The following is a 20960-nucleotide window of genomic DNA, read 5'->3' on the forward strand; positions in this document are numbered from 1 at the left end:
AACCACTGAGAAATATGATCATCCCATTTTATAAGTAAATAAATTGAGGCTTGGAGAGGTAAGTTACTAGACTAGATTGCTATTACCCTAAGTGACAAGGGCAAGACTCCAGCCTCATCCTCTTGCTGCTATGAGAATACCAGTGATCATTAGAATAGTAGTTCCTCAGAGGAGCCCAGGGCTTTCATATTTATTATCTGATCTGAGGCTATGGGGCAGAGCAATGATTATTATCTAACTCTTTTTACCAGCCTTTTGGTCACAAGTTAATTTGAACTTGAGCTAAAAAGGGAATTCATTGGTTCTTGTAATTAAAGTCCAGGGATTTCAGGCAAGGCTGTATCCAGGGGTTTACCTCAATCTAGTGATTTCTCCAGCTACCGGCTTTATTATCTTCTGTGTTGACATCTGTTTTACATAGTTTCTCTCCATGAGCTTTTCTTTCCCTTTTAGTCCCAGACTCATTTCCTCAGCTCAGCAACACAATAGGAAGAAAATTTTCCTAGCAAAAATTTTGAGAATGAGGCTCATTTGGATCAGCCTGGGCCACATGCTAATCCTGAACCAATCACTGCAACTGAGGATGGGAGATGCTACCTGGCCTGCCCAGGGTGGGGGTCTATGGCAGATAGTCCCTTACAGACTCCTATGAAAGGTTTTGCTCAGAGACACGTGGAACCAAGAGTGGGAGGAGCTTCCGGCCCCCAGAGTTGCTTGTAGAAAAAGGACCAGGCTGACATGGGCATCAGGTGCTATCCTCTCCTGGGGAGTACTGAGGGTTGGAGTAAAGATGGGTGATGGCCCCACCTCTGAAAGCAGGCTCTGAGTCAGCAGAAGGGCATTACGCTCCCCTCCGGATCTAGAAGGGAGAAGGGCTATCCTATTCTAGCCCTTCAGAGCCTGAAAGATTAGTCGAGCAGTTCCAAAATTACCCAGGAATGGCATTCTGTAATTCCTACCACTATCCCCAGTGGGAAAGTAAATTACAGATGCTGGAGAACTATGGAATTAGCATCTATTATACACTTAACATGTGCTGTTAGTCATTCAGTCTTGTCTCTTCTGGACCTCATGGACAGCAGCCCGCTAGGCTCCTCTGTCCATGAAATTCCCTAGGCAAGAATTCTGGAGTGGGTTTCCATTCCCTTCTCCAGAGGATCTTCCCCACCCAGGCATCGAACCTGGGTCTCCCACATTGGAGGCAGATTCTTTACTTCTGAGCCACCAGGGAAGCCCTTCATCTCATCTCAAGCACTCTTCAAATAATCCTATGAGTTAGGTACCATCCTGACCCTTGTTTTCCAGATTTGGAAACAAGGCTCAGAGAGGTGAATGACTTTCCCAAGGTCACGCAGCTGGATGGTGGCAAAGCTGGAACCAAGCCCGAGCCTGTCTTAGCGGCGCTCACCGACACTGGCAGAGGTCCCTGCAAAGAGGTTTCCACTTCAAAGCAGCACTTTCCACCTTCCAGGTCTCCAGCTCCCACTTCGAGGGAGGAGCCAGGCTTGATCCCTGCCATGGACGTCTGTGATCCACCACGTGAGAAACCAAAATATTTTTCTTGGTGTGAGCTTGCAGCTGATGCTCTTTTAGGGCCAGCCAAACTGTTTCCAACGATGTGGAGAAACAGAAGGTGTGGGAATCCCCAGGAGACAGACCCAGAGGGAGACCCGGCCCTGGCAGCCTGGTGGGGCTGTTTCAGAGGCCGAGGTCACAGCGATGCCCCTCCCAGGGGGCTGGCATGGGCAGGCTGAGCTGGGTGGGATTAGGTGGAGCTGGCGCCTCTGGGCTCCCAGCTCTGCACATGGCCGCTGAGTGCCTCTGGGCAAGCCCCTTAGAGCTCTCCAACCTGCAGTTCCTTTGTGTGTGAAATATTCCCGGGCTCCACGGGAATGTGAGGCAAAGGCTAGGAAACAAGGAAAGCCCACCCAGGCTCAGAACACAGTGCAGTTCACTTCAAAAGGAGCCTGTGAGAGACTCGGCTGCCTCCCCTTCTCCCCGTTTGTTCAGGCAGCAAGAAATGCTGCATGGTCTAAGCCAGGGTTTCTCTACTAGAGGTGGTTTTGCCTCCTGAACCATGTCTGGAGGCACTGTTGGTTGTCACAACTAGGGCATCCAGTGGGTGCAGGCCAGTGATGCTGCTCAACACCCCACAGCACAGGATGCCCCACAACAGAGCTGTCCAGCCTGGCGGACGTCAGTCCTGCTCCTGTGCTCCCAGACTTGCTTGCAGCTGGGGAGATGCCTGGTGACCCAACATGGCCATGAGGCCTGGAAGGAAGTCACGGGTGGGGCTCTGGGAAGGCCTCTGCCTCCCCAGTGGAAGGGATAGAACTGCTGCTCTGCCACCCCCTCTCTGCCTCCTTTCTCTCTGAATGAAGATGCTGTACCTAGTTGCAGGAGGATGAGGCACCAGGCCTGTAGGGAAACGTCAAGATCAGAGAGGCTGGTCCTGACTCAGTCCAGCCACTAAATCAGTGCCCATCAGTTCAGTTCAGTTCAGTTCAGTCGCTCAGTCATGTCCAACTCTTTGCAACCCCATGAATTGCAGCATGCCAGGCCTCCCTGTCCATCACCAACTCCCAGAGTTTACTCAACTCATGCCCATCGAGTCGGTGATGCCATCCAGCCATCTCATCCTCTGTCGTCCCCTCCTCCTCCTGCCCCCATCCCTCCCAGCATCAGGGTCTTTTCCAATGAGTCAACTCTTCACATGAGGTGGCCAAAGTACTGGTTTCAGCTTCAGCATCAGTCCTTTCAATGAACACCCAGGACTGATCTCCTTTAGGATGGACTGGGTGAATCTCCTTGAAGTCCAAGGGACTCTCAAGAGTCTTCTCCAACACCATAGTTCAAAAGCATCAATTTTTTGGCGCTCAGCTTTCTTCACAGACCAACTCTCACATCCATACATGACCACTGGAAAAACCATAGCCTTGACCAGATGGACCTTTGTTGCCCATAGCCACCACCATTTGACTGTTACTAGTGAAAATCAATTCTTATTTAAGTCACTCAAATTACATTATTCCATTACTTATAGAGAACTAAAATCTTAACAGAATCAGAAGCTATTGACAAGGAAAAAAAAAGCCCTGATAGAGGGCTTCCTGGTGGCTCAGTGGTAAAGAATCTGCCTTCCAGTGCAGAAGACTCGAGTTCAATCCCTGAGCCAGGAAGATGCCACATGCCACATAGCAACTAAGCCTGCGAGCCACAACTACTGAGGCTGTGCTCGAAAACCCGGCAACCACCACTACTGAACCTATGTGCAGCAACTACTAAAGCCCCGTGCTCTAGAGCCTGTGCTCTGCAACAGGAGACGCCACCGCAGTGAGAAGCCTGAGCCTGCAACGAAGAGTAACCACCGCTTGCTGCAACTGAGAAAAGCCCGCGTGCAGCAACGGGGATTTTCCGTCAAAAGTTAATTAAAAAAAAAAAGAAAAAAACCTGACAGAATCTACATCACCTGGCAGGTTTTTTGAAAAAGAGAAAGCCAAAGTCCTTACCATGGCTTGCAGGACCTGCTATGATCTACCCCTCTTTCCTCCCTGACCTTATCTCCAGCTTCCCACTTCCCACTGCCGACCGTGGACATGCCCAGGGCCTGCTCCACCTTTGCCCTCAGCCTGAGCACTCCTCCAGATCTCGTCACCAGGCACAGCCCTCATCCTTTAGGTCCCGGGGTTGCCCGCCCAGTTTTTCCCAGGCCACTGCTACCTGATGCCCTCTGGGCCTCCAGCACTAACATCTGGGATGATCTTAGTCCGAAAGGAAAGTGAAAGTGTTAGTCGCTCAATCGAGGATGACTCTTCGTGACTTAGATCACCAGGCTCCTCTGTCCATGGAATTCCACAGGCAAGAATACTGGAGTGAATTGCCATGCCCTTCTCCAGAGCATCTTCCCAACCCAGGGATCGAATCCTGGGTCTCCCACATTGCAAGCAGATTCTTTACCATTCTGAGCCACCAGGGAAGCCAGACCTTAGTCAGTTTACCTGCCAATTCTCTGTCCCTTCCCGCTTTGACCTCCTTCACAGCTGAATCCCAGTGTGGACAGCATAACACATGGGAAGCACCCAAATATTCACTGAGTAAAGACAGAAAGAAAACGGTCTTCTTTCATTTCATAGTATTTATTAATTGCACTTTCAAGATGGAATCATTTAAAAAAATTATCTGAAAATTCCTAATAAATAATTAACCTCTAATTTATAGCCTTTTAAAAAAAATTATACAAATGAACCAAGTCCTTTTGAAACAAGTTCTGCCCAATCCCAGGTGGATTTTTAGAGCAAGTCCATTCTGAAGAGTCCTGTGGCTCTGACCCTCTTGTCAGCCGGGGGCGTAGGGGTCAGTAGTCCACACTCCGCATGGCGGCCACCGTGGTGGCGAGGCGACGGGGCAGGCCTTTGCTGACCTGTCTGTAGTCCTCGGGCTTGGCCTTCAAGAGCATCACAATGTTCTGGAGGGTGCGGGACGGCTGCAGGCCCAGGGCGTCCATCACATTGATCAAGTAGTCTGTGGGGTGGGGAGCAGACAGACATAGACCAACAGACTCAGGACCAAGTGGACGAGCCCCGAGGACCTCCCCGGAGTAAAAAACAAGACGTAAAAAAAAAAAAGAAACAAGACGTTGCCCCAACCCGTTCCCACCCCCCCTTCCCCTGCCCCGATGCTGGCTGCCACGCCTGCTCTCAGCCTGCAGGCCTTCACTCTGACGGTGCTTTACAGGACAGTCAAATATGACTGCGAGCTCGGCCCAGGCCCAGGTCTAGGAATTCTAAATGAATGAAGCAGTCGCCAACATCGCCACCACACACTCATCTCTGCAGCCCCATCAGCCGACCTCAGCTGAAACTCTACCCTGAGAACTCCTGGGTTCCCAGCCCGGCTCCCCAGTGGCCCCCGCTGACCACAAGGAAAACCCAAGGGGGCAGGAGACACAGGGTTTATCTAAGCAGCTCCTGCAGAGCCCCTACAGGCGGCATGCAGCTGGTGCTGGGGGCAATCCCCGGGATAATGTGGTTTCCACACATTCCAGATATAACCCCTTGGGGTACAAGTGAAGACAGATTCCCAAGCCCATCCCCAGGCCCAGTCGATGAGTCTCCAAGACGGTATGAGGGGCCTGTCCTTCTGAAAAGCAGCACCCCCCATCCTAACTGGCAGGCGAGCTCAGGCAGAGTAGATGAGAAAACAGAGTTTCCAAGGCCGGGGTGACCTCGGTGACTCCTCCGCCCTCTCGTGTCCCCGCTTCCACCCGTGGAGGCAGTCAGTACCCTGGGGCAGCATCGCTCAGGGGGTGAAGTGGGACAAGGACCATGAACACACCCCATGTGACGCAGGTGGTCGATAACTGGGCGTTCTTTCCCTTCCTCCTTCCTGGGCAGCGCGGCCAGCGCTCTCCGGCTCCTCCCTCTCTTCCTGCTCCAGGGGCTGGGAGACACATCACCCAGCAAGTTCCTCCCTACTTTCTGATCACCGCCTGCGTCAATCTCTCCTCCCTGACAGGCTGGTGCTCCAGCATGGCTCTATCTTCCCTGGGTCTTCTTTCCGAGACCCAGCTCAGGGCACAGCCTGTAGACGGTGCCTGCTCTATCCTGGCTGCCCGACCCCACGGCCCCCTCAGACAAGCCATTTCCCAGGAAGGGCACCAACAACTAGTCAGGCACCTGCCTCTGGTCCATGTGCACCCATAAAACTGTGGGCTCCCCTCGACTGCAGGCTAGGACCTGCGAAGCAGCAGCCCACGATCTACCACAACATCTTCTGTCCAGACAGCAAAAGTGTTTTTGTTTCAATGCTTAACTTTGTGTCTTTAAAATGTCCATGCGCACCTAGATGCCCATCAGCAGACGAATGGATAAGGAAGCTGTGGTACATATACACCATGGAATATTACTCAGCCGTTAAAAAGAATTCATTTGAATCAGTTCTAATGAGATGGATGAAACTGGAGCCCATTATACAGAATGAAGTAAGCCAGAAAGATAAAGAATATTAGAGCATACTAACACAAATATATGGAATTTAGAAAGATGGTAATGATAACCCTATATGCAAAACAGAGAAAGAGACACAGATGTACAGAACAGACTTTTGGACTCTGCGGGAGAAGGCAAGGGTGGGATATTTCAAGAGAACAGCATGTATATTATCTATAGTGAAACATATCACCAGCCCAGGCTGGATGCATGAGACAAGTGCTCGGGCCTGGTGCACTGGGAAGACCCAGAGGAATCGGGTGGAGAGGAAGGTGGGAGGGGGGATCAGAATGGGGAATACATGTAACTCCATGGCTGATTCATGTCAATGTATGACAAAACCTACTGCAATGTTGTGAAGTAATTAGCCTCCAACTAATAAATGAAAAAAGTAAAATAAAATGTCCATGCGCTGCCATAGACCTCACCGCTTCCTACTGTGATACCACCAGGCAGCTTCCTGGGCCCTGAGCCCACTCACTCCCTCACGGTGGAAGCTCAGTGAGCACAGAAACTGTCCAAACCTCTCTGGTTCTATCCCATCTCCTAGCACGACGGCTGCCATGCAGCAGATGCTCAGTCACTGCTGAGCGAGTGAACAGGTGGATCTGGATGGGAGCTGAACAGTGGGGGAAGGCGACGTGTGGACAAGTGGACTCTAGGGGCTGCCCCCAAATCTCACTTGCTAGTTCTGCTGGTTCTCCCCTCTGCTCCCGCCTGTACTAACAGGGACCACTGATGAACATGGGGACCTCTTCATCTCTTCTCTGAACACGTGCCCCGTGACAGGACGAGAGCTGGCCGCTGCTCTGTAACTGCTGAGAGCTGGCCACAAATGAGCACCGCGAGGGGAGTCACGCAGCTGGGTTGGAGGCCTGGCTCCGTCGCTCGCTGCCCTGAGACCCGGAGGAAAGCATCTCACTTCTATTTCTGCTTCGGCAAAACCAGAGGCTGGCTTGGCCCTGTGCTCACTCAAAGCCCTGACTGGGTCCCCAGGCTGCTACTCTTCAAGGCTCCCACCACCCACTCCCTTGACTGCTCCAAGAGCTGCCTCCAGCGAAAGAGCCGGCAAGTCAGTGGAATGATACTAAGAGACTGGGGAGACACTCCAACCATCTGCCTGCAGCACCCCAACCTCAGAGCACCTCCCCCCAGGGCGGCATCACCTCCAGGGATGTGCGCCAGCGGGAGGAGACGGGCACACGCCCCTTGACCTGGGAATCAGGCAGGTACTCAGGGTGGAGACTGCAGGGTGACCCTGGCAAGGTGGCCTTGTGACGCAAGTGCTCTGTGCCCCGTTTCCTTATCAGAGCGCTGAAGGCAGGAGCGCCGACCTCACAGGGGAGTTTTGAGGATTGCATAAGACAGTGGGCGCGAGAGCTTGGCTAGCACCTGCATGCCTGCGCGTAGTGAGCGCTTAATCAACGTCAGTTGGGATGATGATTATATGGACGAGCAGAAGGCAAGGCAAGGCAAGGCAGGCTGGCATCACACCAGTCTGCCTCACCCATCCCACTGTGTCTCACCAAGGCGCCCCTGCACGGCTCTCGGCCCTGGCAGCTATGAGAATCCCCGGGGACATCTGGCAAACTACTGGTGCCCAGGCTTCCACCCAGACTTGTCACGTCAGAACCTCTGGGGGCGGGGACTGGAGAATCTGCATTTTTAACAAAGCTTCCTAGACCAACCCCGAGCTGAAGCTGAGAGGAGACCTGGGGCGACCTTCCTGGAGAGCAGGCCCTCCCCTGCCCGCCGTGGGGACCCACCGATGTCGGTGGCCAGCTGCTTGGTGGAGTGTGGGGTGAGCTCGGGGATCTGCAGGATGGCATCACAGTAGGTCTGCATCGTGGCTCTGGCGATGGAGCCCAGCCAATTGTCAGCCATGTTGTCCAGCTCCGGCAGCTCGTCCCCTGGAGAGGGAAAGACAGTTGTCATCAAAGAAGCAGAGCCTGGTCAGGAAAAACTGGCCACTGACAGCTTGCACAGGTTTCCCCGAGGCTCAGATGGTACAGAATCTGCAGGCAATGCAGGAGATCCAGGTTTGATCCCAGGGTCGGGAAGCTCCCCTGGAGAAGGAAATGGTAACCCACGCTAGTATTCTTGCCTGGAGAATTCCATGGACAGAGGAGCCTAAAGGGTGGCAGTCCATGGGGTTGCAAAGAATCAGACACAACTGAGTGACTAACACGTTCACTTTCACCAGCTTGTACAAGGCTGTTCCAGGTGACCAGGGCCATGATAGGTGCTGCATGTATATACAAAGCTATGGTCTCAGTGGGCAACACAGGAAACAGAAGACAGGTACATCTTAGGTCAACTGGTATTGATTCAGTACAGTGAGGATTCAGAAAAGAAAGCAGTCAGGTGAGGTGGGACACCCTTAGCAGTCTCAAAGACTGGGGGCTGATGCAGCCACACATGCCAGGAGGAGTTCTGTGCCTGCCCATCAGACGACTAGCAGACCAGGAGCTGACCCCCCTGTCTGTAACCCAGGTCAGATGGGGGGAGGGCAGCCTCCTAGGGCCCAGCACCCACACCTGGGCAACACTTGCCTCCTCTGCCCAGAATCATGACTCCACGGCAGCTCCAGCTGCCTCCAAAGACCTCCCAATTCCCTGTGGCCAAAACAGGTACCTCCACCAAGGAAGAGGACCATGACACAGGGAGCCTGCAACCTTCTTGCAGGTGTCTGCTCTAGCACACTGGGTGGGCAACCCTTGGACACATCACTTTACAGCTCCTGAAGTTCAATTTCCTCATGGAAACTATTTTTAAATCTCCCTCCTACTTATCATATTATCTAAGCCTGTAGCCCGCCAGGCTCTTCTGTCTGTGGAATTCTCCAGGCAAGAATAAGGGAGTGGGTACCCATTCCCTTATTTAGGGGATCTTCCCGACCCAGGGATAGGACCCAGAGATAGAACCCAGGTCTCCTGCATTTACCGTCTGAGCCACCAGGGGAGCCCATATCTAAGCCAAAAAGTTCCTACTGGCGGTTTAACCACCTGCTTCATAAAACTTTCACTGTTAAAATGCTGGAAAAGAATATGAAAAAGAATTTATATATATATGTGTAACTGAATTAGTCTGCTGTACATGAGAAACTAACACAACACTGTAAATCAACTGTACCTCAATAAAACCTTTAAAAAAGAAAAAATATGAGGACTGGAATGCTAGTGCACTGGGTAACTCTTTCCAATTTTTTGTATGCTTGAAAATTTTCATAATAACATACTGGATGAAAGATTGAAAACAAAAAATTACCCAGGTCAGCTTCTTTTTTTTGTTATGTTTTCAACCATTGTTACAGTGTTACTTTATGACTGGAAAGTTTTTTTCCTTCTTAACAATGTTCAACCCAGAGCCAAGCACATGGTAAACAATTAATAAACAAGTGAGTGAATGGAAACCACCACATACTCACTAAATCTCTATATGAGTATCTGCAGTGAAACAACAAGATATTATGCTCTTTCTCATGTAAGGCAACATACAATAAATACAGCACTACATTCTCTTGCCAAAGAATCTGAACCCGAATTTAATCCTTATCAGTAAAAGATACAAAATGAAGTATTTCTGGATGAAGTAACACGATGCCTAGGATTTGATTTAAATACTCTAGCAAAAAAGGTAAGCAGAATATATGAAACAAGAAGCCATTCTTAAACCCAGGTGGTAAGTGTCTGGGATTTCATTGTACTATTCTCATGACTTGTGTGTGTGTAAAGTTCCATGAAAAATAGTTTAAACATTTTTTTAAGGTTTTCCTTCTTTTGTTTTCTATTGGGAGCATTTTAAAGCAAAACATTTATTTTTGGTGGTGGCTTGTCTTTGTCGCTGCACAGACCTTCTCCATTTGCAGGTAGCGGGGTCCACTCTCGAGCTGCGATGCTTGGGCATCTCACTGCAGTGCCTTCTCTCGCTGAGGAGCACAGGGTCTAGGGCACACAGGCTTCAGTAGCTGCAGCACACGGGCTCAGCTGCCCTCAGGCACGTGGGAGCTTCTCGGACCGGGGGTCAAACCGGCATCCTTTGCATTGCAAGGCAGATTCTTAACCACTGGACCACCAGGGAAGCCCCTAACATTTCTTTAAACTTAAAAAGCATATGAGTTGACTGCTCCAGTGGTTAAGACTCTGCCTGCCCATACAGGGGACACAGTTCGATCCTTGATCTGGGAAGATTCCACATGCCACAGGGCAACTAAGCCTGTGTGCGCTCTAGAGCCTGCACTCTGCAAGAAGCACCCCCCCACCCCGTGATAATCTGGAGCACCGCAGCTAGAGAGTAGCCCCTGCTCCCTGCAACTAGAGAAAGCCCACACACAGCAATAAAGATGCTATGCAGCCAGAAATAAATAAATAAAAATTTTTTAATTAAAAAATAAAAGGGGAAGGCAACAAGAGATCTTCCTCTTAAAAATTAAAAGGTATATTAGCCATTAGATGAAAGTAAAAATCACTTAGAGCCCTGAATCAAGATGGTGATACACAAAGACCCTGAACTCACCTCTTCCCCCTGGAGAGGCAGAGACACAGCCTCAGCAAAACCCGCACATAGCAGGGAGGGATCTCACGGGCAGAGCCCCTCCCTGAGGAGCGAAGGGTCTGTCTGTGCCCCACATCCGGTGCCCCAACCCTGGGACCCACCCCAGTCAGACGAGGTCCCCAAAACATCCAGCTCTGAAACCAGTGAGACCCGGGGTGCTGTGGGGATCTGAGATACTCCTGTTGAGGAGCTCGAACACAGAGATTCACCCTGGGAACCAGAGCAAAGGCAGCAGTTTGAGAGGTGACCGGATTACACATGAAGGAAATGCAGTTGCTAGTCTTAAAGCTTCGGCCAGAGGGGCCGGGAGTATCCAGGGTTATCCTGGGGTGGGAGAGGTGCTGGAAAACGCCATTCTGCACTCTCCCCCCCCTCGGGGTGCAGAGGGGCATGCGGAGACACAGCCTCCTGAAAGCTGAGGGTGTGGGCCCCCCACGCTCTCCTCCTGCACCACTGAAAGCAGATGTGCCCTGTCCCCCGCGCTCCTTCCCAACCTTGCCAACGCTGGTTCCCCACAGGGAACGCCGGTTGCCTGACTGATGACCAGAGGGGCTTGTGATCCTGGGGCCTGCAGGACCATAGCAATCAGAAAGTCATTTTAACATTTTAACTTTTGTTTTTTACTGTTTCAGTATAATTTTATTAGCAGTTATTACATCAAAATTCACATTTATAGGGTCCAGAGGACTGTCTTAGAAAGTATACATAATTAGAGTTTAACAGTAAGACAGAACATATTCTCATTATAGCACAGCCCTTAAAGAGTCAAGGATAACACAGAGAATTAAGTACATTTCTTGATAGAAAAAGAAATGAAGTCTGTATGCATAGTGTCACTTAAAAACAAAGTTCCAAGGCAGTATGTAATAAGTCTATAGATGTGAGTTTCAGTGGCAAGTATCACTGACTTTCAAACAACTGACACCAAAGGGATGTCCAATCAAAACACAAGCACAGCGGCTTTCATTCATTGTAGAGCAGTGATAACTCTACAAAGAGACCTGAATCCTTAAGCCTTGTAATATGCTTTTATGCTGTGACACTAACACAAAACACATCAACTCTAAGGCGTAGATTCTGATGCATTATGACAAAAAGCCCTTCTTCTATCAGAAAACGCTGAGCTTTTTTTTCTCAGAAAATGCTGAACATTTTTCTATCAGAAAATTCTGTGGTATTCTCACAGGATACCACACCCAGGACACCACATAGGAGACTGAAACACAACCCGTCTGCGTGTGAAAAATAATTGTCCTGATGCTTCAACCTGCGGGGTTGGTCTCAGGTTTGCCACACACCTGAGGGCGACAAGGTGCCCTCAGGGAAAACAGGCAGGGAGACATCACTCTGGCACCCTCCCTTGGCTTCACCTCGGCTCACCGGTGCCTACCAGCAAGGAGCTTCCACACTCCTCTGAAGGCCCCATTCTTGCAGCTGTCGCCCATGAGACACCTCCAGACCAGATCTCCCAGTCTGGAGGTCAGCAGGGACTGTGACTGCAGCCCCTGCATACTTTAAAAGCTGTTACCTGCAGATCTGGCTTCCAAGCAGCCTGAATCTGGGTGCTCAATGTAATCACCCCCTTAGGAACAGACAGGTCTTGGCACATTCTGGGACCCATCAAGAAAAAAATCAGGCTTCCTGGACAATCATAAAGGTGTAAGAGACAACCAAGAGCTAGGGCGAAGCTGAATGATAAGGTTCATTTCCTACACAGAGCCATTCCTTCAAGCCTGGCAGAGGGGGCTCTTTCGCTTGTTACCTAGAGGTCAGCACAGAGAGTCAAGCAAAATGGGAAACAGAGGAATAGTTTCCAAATGAAAGAGACCGAACCTAGAAAAATGCCTTAATGAAACAGAGATAAGTCATCTATCTGAAAAAGAGTTCCAACTCATGGTCATAAAGTTGGTCACCCAACTTGGGCAAAGAATGGATGAACAGTGAGAATATCAACAAAAAGAGGGAAATATAAGAAAGTACCAAACAGAAATAATAGAGCTCAAGAATATGAACTGAAAAATACATTAGTGGGATTCAACAGGAGACTAGTTGAATTAGAAGAACGAATCACTAACCTAGAAGACAGAGCAGTGGAAGTCATTCAAACAGATCAGCAAAAAGAAAGAAGAATTTTAAAAAGTGAGGATGACTTAAGAGACTTATTGGACAACATCGAGTAGAATAACGTTTGCATTATAGGGGTTCCAGAAGGAGAAGAGAGAAATGAGCAGAAAATTTATTTGAAGAACTAATGGCTGAAAACTTCCCTAACCTGAGGAAGGAAACAGAAATCAAGATCCAGGACTGAGTTCCAAATAAGATGGATTCAAAGAGAAGCACACCAACAGACTTCACAAGTGAAATGTCAAAAGTTAAAGAGAGAATCTTAAATGCAATGGGGAAAAAAAAACAAAAACAACCTTGCTATATGCAAGGAAACCTCATAAGATTATCAGCTAATTTTTTTTTATCAGCTGATATTTCAATAGAAACTCTTCAAGTCAGAGGGGCTGGCATGTTATATTCAAAGTGCTGAAAGGAAAAAAACTTTCAACCAAGAACAGTCCATCACGCAAGGCTATCATTCAGAACTGAAACAGAGATAAAAAGTTTTCAAGACAAGTAACAGTTAAAGGAGTTCATCACGACTAAACCAGCCTTACAAGAAATATTAAAGGGTCTTCTTTAAGCTGAAAAGAAAAGGCACTAATAATAAGAAAACATGAAATAAAAATCTCTCTGGTAAAAGGTAAATATATAGTAAATGCAGTAGACACTAGTATGAAAGTTAAAATACAAAAGTAGTAAAATTAACTTAAAAAATTAGCTAAGGGATACTCAAAAAGATATATGACATAAAAATTTAATGTGATAGGGGAGGTAAAAATGTAGAGTTTTTTAAAATGCATTCAAGTTTAAGTTTCCACCAATTTAAAATATACTGAAGTGTGTATACACACACACACACACACACACACACAGAGACTATTATATGTGAACCTCATGGTAACCACAAAACAAAAACCTACAGTAGATACACAAAAGATAATTAGAAAGGAATCTAAACATAATACTAAAGAAATTCATCAACCACAAGGGAAGAGAGTTTGGTTCATATTCTGCCAGATCCATATTCAATACTTTTACATGCAAACATGCATGCAGAAATAGACATTTCTGGTGAGGTGGGGTATTTTCAAAACATAAATAATACTGTATGTATTATTTTGTACCTGCTTTTTTGTCTTAACAATAACAGATCTTAACAATAAAAGATCTTTTCTGTCTTAACAATATATAAAATCCGTATTTTTGAAGACCTTATCTCTAAGTACAAACAGTTCTACCTCTCATAAAGAAAATAAAAAAGAAATTTTCAACATTATGGATACACCACAATATACTTATCTACTCCCTGAGTAATAGACATTTGGGTTTTCTAATTTTGTGTACTGAACTGCCTCATATGCACCTTTGTGGGCATACAAACATGGATCCCTCTAGGACGGGCATGCAGAAGAGATGCTGGATCAAAAAGGATGGGTGTCCTTTAGCTGTTGATGGAAATCACCCTCCAGACAATCTTTATCAATTTATACTCCTAGGGTCTAATCTTTGGTTTTCTTCTTGTACAAGTCATGAGATATATCATGCATGTGGTAGAACATATAAAAAAAAATTACACGTCTTACAGAACAACCACAAAGCCAATGCCAGTGCAATGACTTCTACGTTCAAGACAAAGGCCTCTGCCAGGACCTGAAACCTCCCACACGCCTCTCCAATCACACGTTGCAGGATCGCAGGTACCATGCTCTGCAGCTTCCCCCAGGTACGCATCCCCCAGCAAGCCTTCAAGCTTTGGCTGTGCACATTCTGTCTTACCTCTTTTGCTTGATAATATGTTTGTAAGGAACATTCAAGTCATTATATGCATTGCTGTAGCTTGTTCACCTTTAATACTGCACACTACTTCATCCCATGACGGCACCATAATGTAGGTGTCCACTCACTGTTGATGGATATTTCGCTTGCTTCCAGTTTGTGGCTAGTACCAAGTCACCACAAATACCCTTACAGATAAATATGGGGGCACCTATGGAAGACGTTCTAGGATATACACCTGGGAGTAAACCTGATAGGCTGAGGGTATGCAAACTGTCACTCTTATTAGAAAATGCCAAACTGTTTTCAAAGTGGATACACCGACTAACAGTGGTGGTGAGCGCTCTCCAGTCTTTTTTTCTAGCCTCACCACAGAGCTTAACAGACCTTAGCTCCCCAACTAGGGATTGAACCAATATCCTCGGCAGTGTAAGTCCAAAGTTCTAACCACTGGATACCCAGGAAGTCCCCTAGTCTTTTCTTCTTGCACTTATACACATAGCAGTTTGGTTTTTTTTTTCTTTACTGGACTCATACTGTATACTGCATTAAATATTTTTGTAATCTCAAAAATGACAGAATGATCTCTGTTCATTTCCAAGCAAACCATTCAGTATCATAGTTATCTAAGTCTATGCCCCAACCACTAATGCTGAAGAAGCTGAAGTTGAACAGTTTTATGATGATCTACAAAACATTCTAGAACTAACACCAAAAAAAGATGTCCTTTTCATCATAGGGGACTGAAATGTAAAAGAAGGAAGTCAAGAGATACCTGGAGTAATAGCCAAGTTTGGCCTTGGAGTACAAAATGAAGCAGGGCAAAGGCTAACAGAGTTTTGCCAAGAGAATGAACTGATCATAGCAAACATCCTTTTCCAACAACACAAGAAACAACTCTACACATGGACATCACCAGATGGTCAATACTGAAATCAGACTGATTATATTCTTTGCAGTCGAAGATGGAGGAGCTCTATACAGTCAGCAAAAACAAGACTGGGAGCTGATTGTGGCTCAGATCATGAACTCCTTATTGCCAAATTCAGACTGAAACTGAAGAAAGTAGAGAAAACCACTAGACCATTCAGGTATGCCCTAAACCAAATCCCTTATGATTATACAGTGGAAGTGACAAATAGATTCAAGGGATCTGATAGAGTGCCTGAAGAACTATGGACAGAGGTTCGTGACCTTGTACAGGAGGCAGTGATCAAGACCAGCACCAAGAAAAAGAAAAGCAAAAGGCAAAATGATTGTCTGAGGAGGCCTTACAAATAGCTGAGAAAAGAGAAGTGAAAGGCAAAGGAGAAAAGGAAAGACCGACCCATCTGAATTGCAGAGTTCCAACGAATAGCAAGGAGAGATAAGAAAGCCTTCCTCAGTGATCAATGCACAGACAGAGAGGAAGACAGTAAAATGGGAAAGACTAGAGATAGCCTCAAGAAAATTAGAGATAACAAGGGAACATTTCATGCAAAGACAGGCACAATAAATGACAAACTGTAGGGACCTAACAGATGCAGAAGATATTAAGAAGAGGTGGCAAGAATACACAGAAGAACTATAAAAAAAAGATCTTCATGACCCAGATAACCATGATAGTGTGATCAGTCACCTAGAGTCAGACATCCTGGAATGTGAAGTCAAGTGGGCCTTAGGAAGCACCACTACAAACAAAGCTAGTGGGGGTGATGGAATTCCAGCTGAGCTGTTTCAAATCCTGAAAGATGATGCTGTGAAAGTGCTGTACTCCATATGCCAGCAAATTTGGAAGACTCAGCAGTGGCCACAGGACTGGAAAAGGTCAGTTTTCATTCCAATCCCAAAGAAAGGCAATGCCAAAGAATGTTCAAACTACCATACAATTGCACTCATCTCACACATCAGCAAAGTTATGCTGAAAATTCTCCAAGCGAGGAGTCAGCAGTACGTGAACCGAGAACTTCCAGATGTTCAAGCTGGTTTTAGAAAAGGCAGAGGAACCAGAGATCAAATTGCCAACATCCACTGGATCACTGAAAAAGCAAGAGAGTTCCAGAAAAACATCTACTTCTGCTTTATTGACTTCACCAAAGCCTTTGACTGTGCGGATCACAACAAACTATAGAAAATTCTGAAAGAGATGGGAATAACAGACCACCTGACCTGCCTCCTGAGAAATCTGTGTGCAATTCAAGAAGCAACAGTTAGAACTGGACATGAAACAATGGACTGGTTCCAAATTGGGAAAGGAGGATGTCAAGGCTGTATACTGTCACCCTGTTTATTTAACTTATATGTAGAGTACATCATACAAAATGCCGGGCTGGATGAAGCACAAGCTGGAATCAAGACTGCAGAGAGAAATACCAATAATCTCAGATATGCAGAAGACACCATCCTTATGGCAGAAAGTGAAGAGGAACTGAAGAGCCTCTTGATGGAAGTGAATGAGAAGAGTGAAAAAGCTGGCTTAAAACTCAACATTCAAAAAACTGATATCATGGCATCTGGTCCCATCACTTCATGGCAAACAGATGGGGAAACAATGGAAACAATGATAGATTATTTTGGAGGGGGCTCCAAAAATCATTGCAGATGGTGAGTGCAGCCATGAAATTAAAAGACGCTTGCTCCTTGGAAGAAAAGCTATGACAAACCTAGACAGCATATTAAAAAGCAGAGATACTACTTTGCCGACAAAGATCCATGTGGTCCAACTTATGGTTTTTCCAGTAGTCATGTATGGATGTGAGCATTGGATCATAAAGAAAGTTGAGCACCTAAGAACTGATGCTTTTGAACTGTGGGGTTGGAGAAGACTCTTGAGACTCCTTGGACTCCAAGGAGATCAGTCAATCCTAAAGGAAATCAGTACTGAATATTCTTTGGAAGGACTGATGCTAAAGCTGAAGCTTCAATACTTTGGCCACCTGATTCAAAGAACTGACTCATTGGAAAAGATCCTCATGCTGGGAAAGACGGAAGGCAAGAGGAGAAGGGGTGACAGAGTATGAGTTGGTTGGATGGCATCACCAACTCAATGGACATGAGTTTGAGCAAGCTCTAGGAGGTGGTGATGGACAGGGAAGCCTGGCGAGTTGCAGTCCATGGGGTCACAAAGAGTCAAGACAGAACTGAGAGACTGAACTGAACTGAATGTTTTAATGGGTGTATAGCATTTAGATCTACAGATATACCAAAAAAAGTCTAATCAAATTCATTTTTCTTTCTGATGCTTTGCTTTTATAAACAATGCTGGGATGCATATTCATAGAGTTATGCTCGTGATTATTTTATTAGCACACTTACATAGCAGAATTCCTGATCTAAAAGGTATACACATTTTTAAGGCCTTTGATCTTATGTCAACTAGTCCTTCAGGAATTCAAACTGCACAATTTAAACTGCTTTCCTCCACCTTGCCAAGTATTAGATAAAAACTTGGAACATATGGATGTATATACAGTCAATTTGATAGGTTATAAAAAATAAACTAGGTTACTTTCATTTGCAGCTCTTTGAGAATTACTGAGGTTAAACATTTCTTTATACGTTTTAGCTTATTTGAATGCCTTCAGGTTATTTACTTAATTTTCTGTGGGTGTTCATTTTTTTCTTACTGATTCATAAGAACTTTTATAAAATGAGGATATTAACCATCATCTATCATATATGCTGCTATTTCTTCCAGCTTATCATTTATATACAGTTTCTTTCATTTCAAACTCTTCTCTTACTTATCCCTAAGATTGATTAATACTCACTCATAGGTTAGCTTAGCAGGTTTCACATTTTAAATCTGAAGTTTAAACAGAATTATTCTTTTTTTCAAAAATTATATGAGTATCAGGGACTTCCCTGGTGGTCCAATGGTTAAGATGCCATGCTTCCACTGCAGGGAGCCTGGGTTCAATCCCTGGTCGGGATCTAAGATCTCACATGTCAGGTGGTGCAGCCAAAAAATTATATGAGTATCATTAATATTTATAATCCTATGAAACTTACAGCGTTTATTTGTATTACTTTTACAAACAGTCTGTGGAAATTTACAACAATCCTAATTCTCTGTGGGATAAAAACCTGACGTATTGATTCAGTCAAATACACTGATTATAAGAACAAATTCTCTTTTCTTATTAATTTTCCCATCAAAGCCTAAATGAGAGGTATGACGTTTTCTCAGTACTCATGCGGTTTTGCCATTACATGTCTATCAGCTTCTTCTTTATATATATCGGTGCTACGTTACTGGACACACTAGGGTACCTGACTACTATAGGTTCACTATGGAACCCACCTGCTACCCACATGAATCATTTAGTCCTATTTATTATCTTCTGATTTAACTTCTTCTAACAGTGATGCAGTCATCTTTTTTCTAATCTGCATTTACATGAGATCCCTTTTAGCAACCCTTAGTTTATAATCTTTCGATGTGATTTTATTTTCAGTGTGGTGCCTTCTCTTGAGCTGCTGAATCCTTTATACACCAAGTGGTTCTTTTTTTCTGTCTGTTCAGCCTTAAAGAGGGAGGCCTATCGTGCCCAATTTAGAGATAAGATGATTTTTGATCGGAGAGTACGTGGCCCCTGTTCAAATCGGTCAGGCCAAGATAATGAGGAAAAGGAAACTGTTCATGTGTCATATTTTTGCCTTGTCAGTTTATAGACCCAGGAGACTTGGGGAGTTGGGAGCTTGCTGCAGTCAGAGGCAACTGGACAGGAAATGCAAACCTCTGTGCTGGAGAGTTTATTTTTGTTCTGACAAGAACTGTTCTTACAAGGGTCCACTCTTACTCTGCACGTGGCCCACAGAGAATGGGAGCAGAGAGCGCACCTAGCGAGCCCCTCGCCCCGTGAGCTCCCGTCTGTCATCAGTGAGTGCCTATGAGCCCAGGCCCACCTGCCACCACTTCCCCGCTGAGGGCACTTGGGGGGTTCACCCCGGGACACGCTGCACACAGTGAGCCTTCCCTTATCCCTTCCGTCCTGCAGAAGTCCCTCTGTAGGTACAACAAGAGATCCCCAGTCTCTCCCAGCCACTCCTGTGCACTCAGACACCTATTTCAGTGGGTGTGTGGAGGACGTGTGTGTGATGCAGGTGAGGCTGCAAGGAGCCTGCGATCACATCCCAGTCTGCTGCTCCCTGTCCCGCACGTCTCTCTCACCTTGCTCAGGAGGAAACGGCAGCTTCCCGGCATGCAAGGCCAGCTCTAAGGCTGAGTCCTCCTGAGTCACGAAGGGCTCCAGGTTCAGGGGGAGGGACATGATATATTGCCCGATCTGAAACAAAAGAGAGCGCTGTCAGCCCGGCACTGACGCATGCACGTAAGGATTGCATGCAGTACGTTCATGCGAAGGCAAGTGGTGGGCAGACAAAACTGTGAGACCTGCTGGCAGCCCCAGGCCTGATCTGTCCAGAGTGTGGTAATGCGGGTTAGGCAACGCCTGAAAAATAAAAGCACTGCCGGTTTGCATGTAGATCATAGATTCATCCTTCTCACTAATGGCCTCAATATTTCTGGAATGCACTCAATGTGAGCTCTACTCAAATGAGTAATGGATTACCAGAGTGCTTTGTAAAATTTAAAGCGCTTGTGTAAATATGTTATTATTACTGTTTATGGATGAAAAACCGGTAAGATGCTAATGTCAACAAGTGCATGGTCAAGCAAGCATTTCAATTGTGTCTTTTGGATTTGGATCTGGGTCTCTTCCTTCCAGGTTACTGAATCAGGTGAAGGAAGGAGTTTTGTTGGGGGGAAAAAAAGCAGTTTATAAGATAATCTGGAGGGAAAATTGTATGTTTTCAAAACACAAACTCTAGAAAATAAACCTTCTTGGTTGGTGAGGAATCGAAAAGGTAGGGTTACAAGACATTAGAGATGAGCCATAAAATAACTCAGGGTTAGTCATGTGTATGTCATCATGCATACATTTTAGACACCTATTTCTATTACAACTCACAATTGTTTAGTACAAAGTAAAGGTAAGCATAAGAGAAGGATATGTTTTGTTCCAAAATGAGATTGATTTTCAGGTTATGATGATGTAATATATATTTTCTTACAAAGGTACTGGAGCCTGTTGCTTTTTTTGGCTTCATATTGATTCTATACATTCATTCCCACTTAAGAGTTGATACTGATTCTGCAAGCTAACGTCCCAGGACTATCTGAGAAAGATCTTCTCAATCTGGCCTTACATACACCCAGATGGTGGCAGGCATCCAGAAGTTAAGGCAGACTCCCAAAAGCTACCAGCCCAGATTAACGCCTTCATTTCCAAACATTTAATGCAGCCCACTGTGCTAATAAAAAATTGTTAGTTTGGTCTCCTTTTAAAGAGGTACATACACAGATGGTAAAATAAATGAAATTAGCACCTTTTCTTTTACTTAGCACAATCTTTTATTCAAACTAGACAAGTGGTCGTGTACCTTGCTAATAACCACAACCACTGTACATTGCAGCTTGAAATGGCAACAAAATCATCATTTTCCCCCAAGGCTACAGGAAGAGAAGGATGCTGACTTTTGGGGTTAGAATTT

General features: G+C 46.1%; 1 protein-coding gene across 1 annotated transcript in view; it reads right to left on the minus strand.

Annotated features, from left to right (window-relative positions):
* Window positions 1–4117: 4117 nt before the first annotated feature.
* Window positions 4118–20960, minus strand: part of COG7 (component of oligomeric golgi complex 7) — an 86064-nt gene continuing 69221 nt past the window's right edge. Inside the window, exons 15-17 of the mRNA XM_020874096.2 lie at window positions 19579–19693; window positions 7754–7897; window positions 4118–4521 (exon numbers count right to left, since the gene is read on the minus strand). Of these exons, the coding sequence (XP_020729755.1) occupies window positions 4355–4521; window positions 7754–7897; window positions 19579–19693 (426 nt within the window). The 3' untranslated portion in view covers window positions 4118–4354. The remainder of the gene's footprint in view (window positions 4522–7753; window positions 7898–19578; window positions 19694–20960) is intronic.

This window comes from Odocoileus virginianus, chromosome 33, assembly GCF_023699985.2.
Source record: "Odocoileus virginianus isolate 20LAN1187 ecotype Illinois chromosome 33, Ovbor_1.2, whole genome shotgun sequence".
Taxonomy (NCBI): domain Eukaryota; kingdom Metazoa; phylum Chordata; class Mammalia; order Artiodactyla; family Cervidae; genus Odocoileus; species Odocoileus virginianus.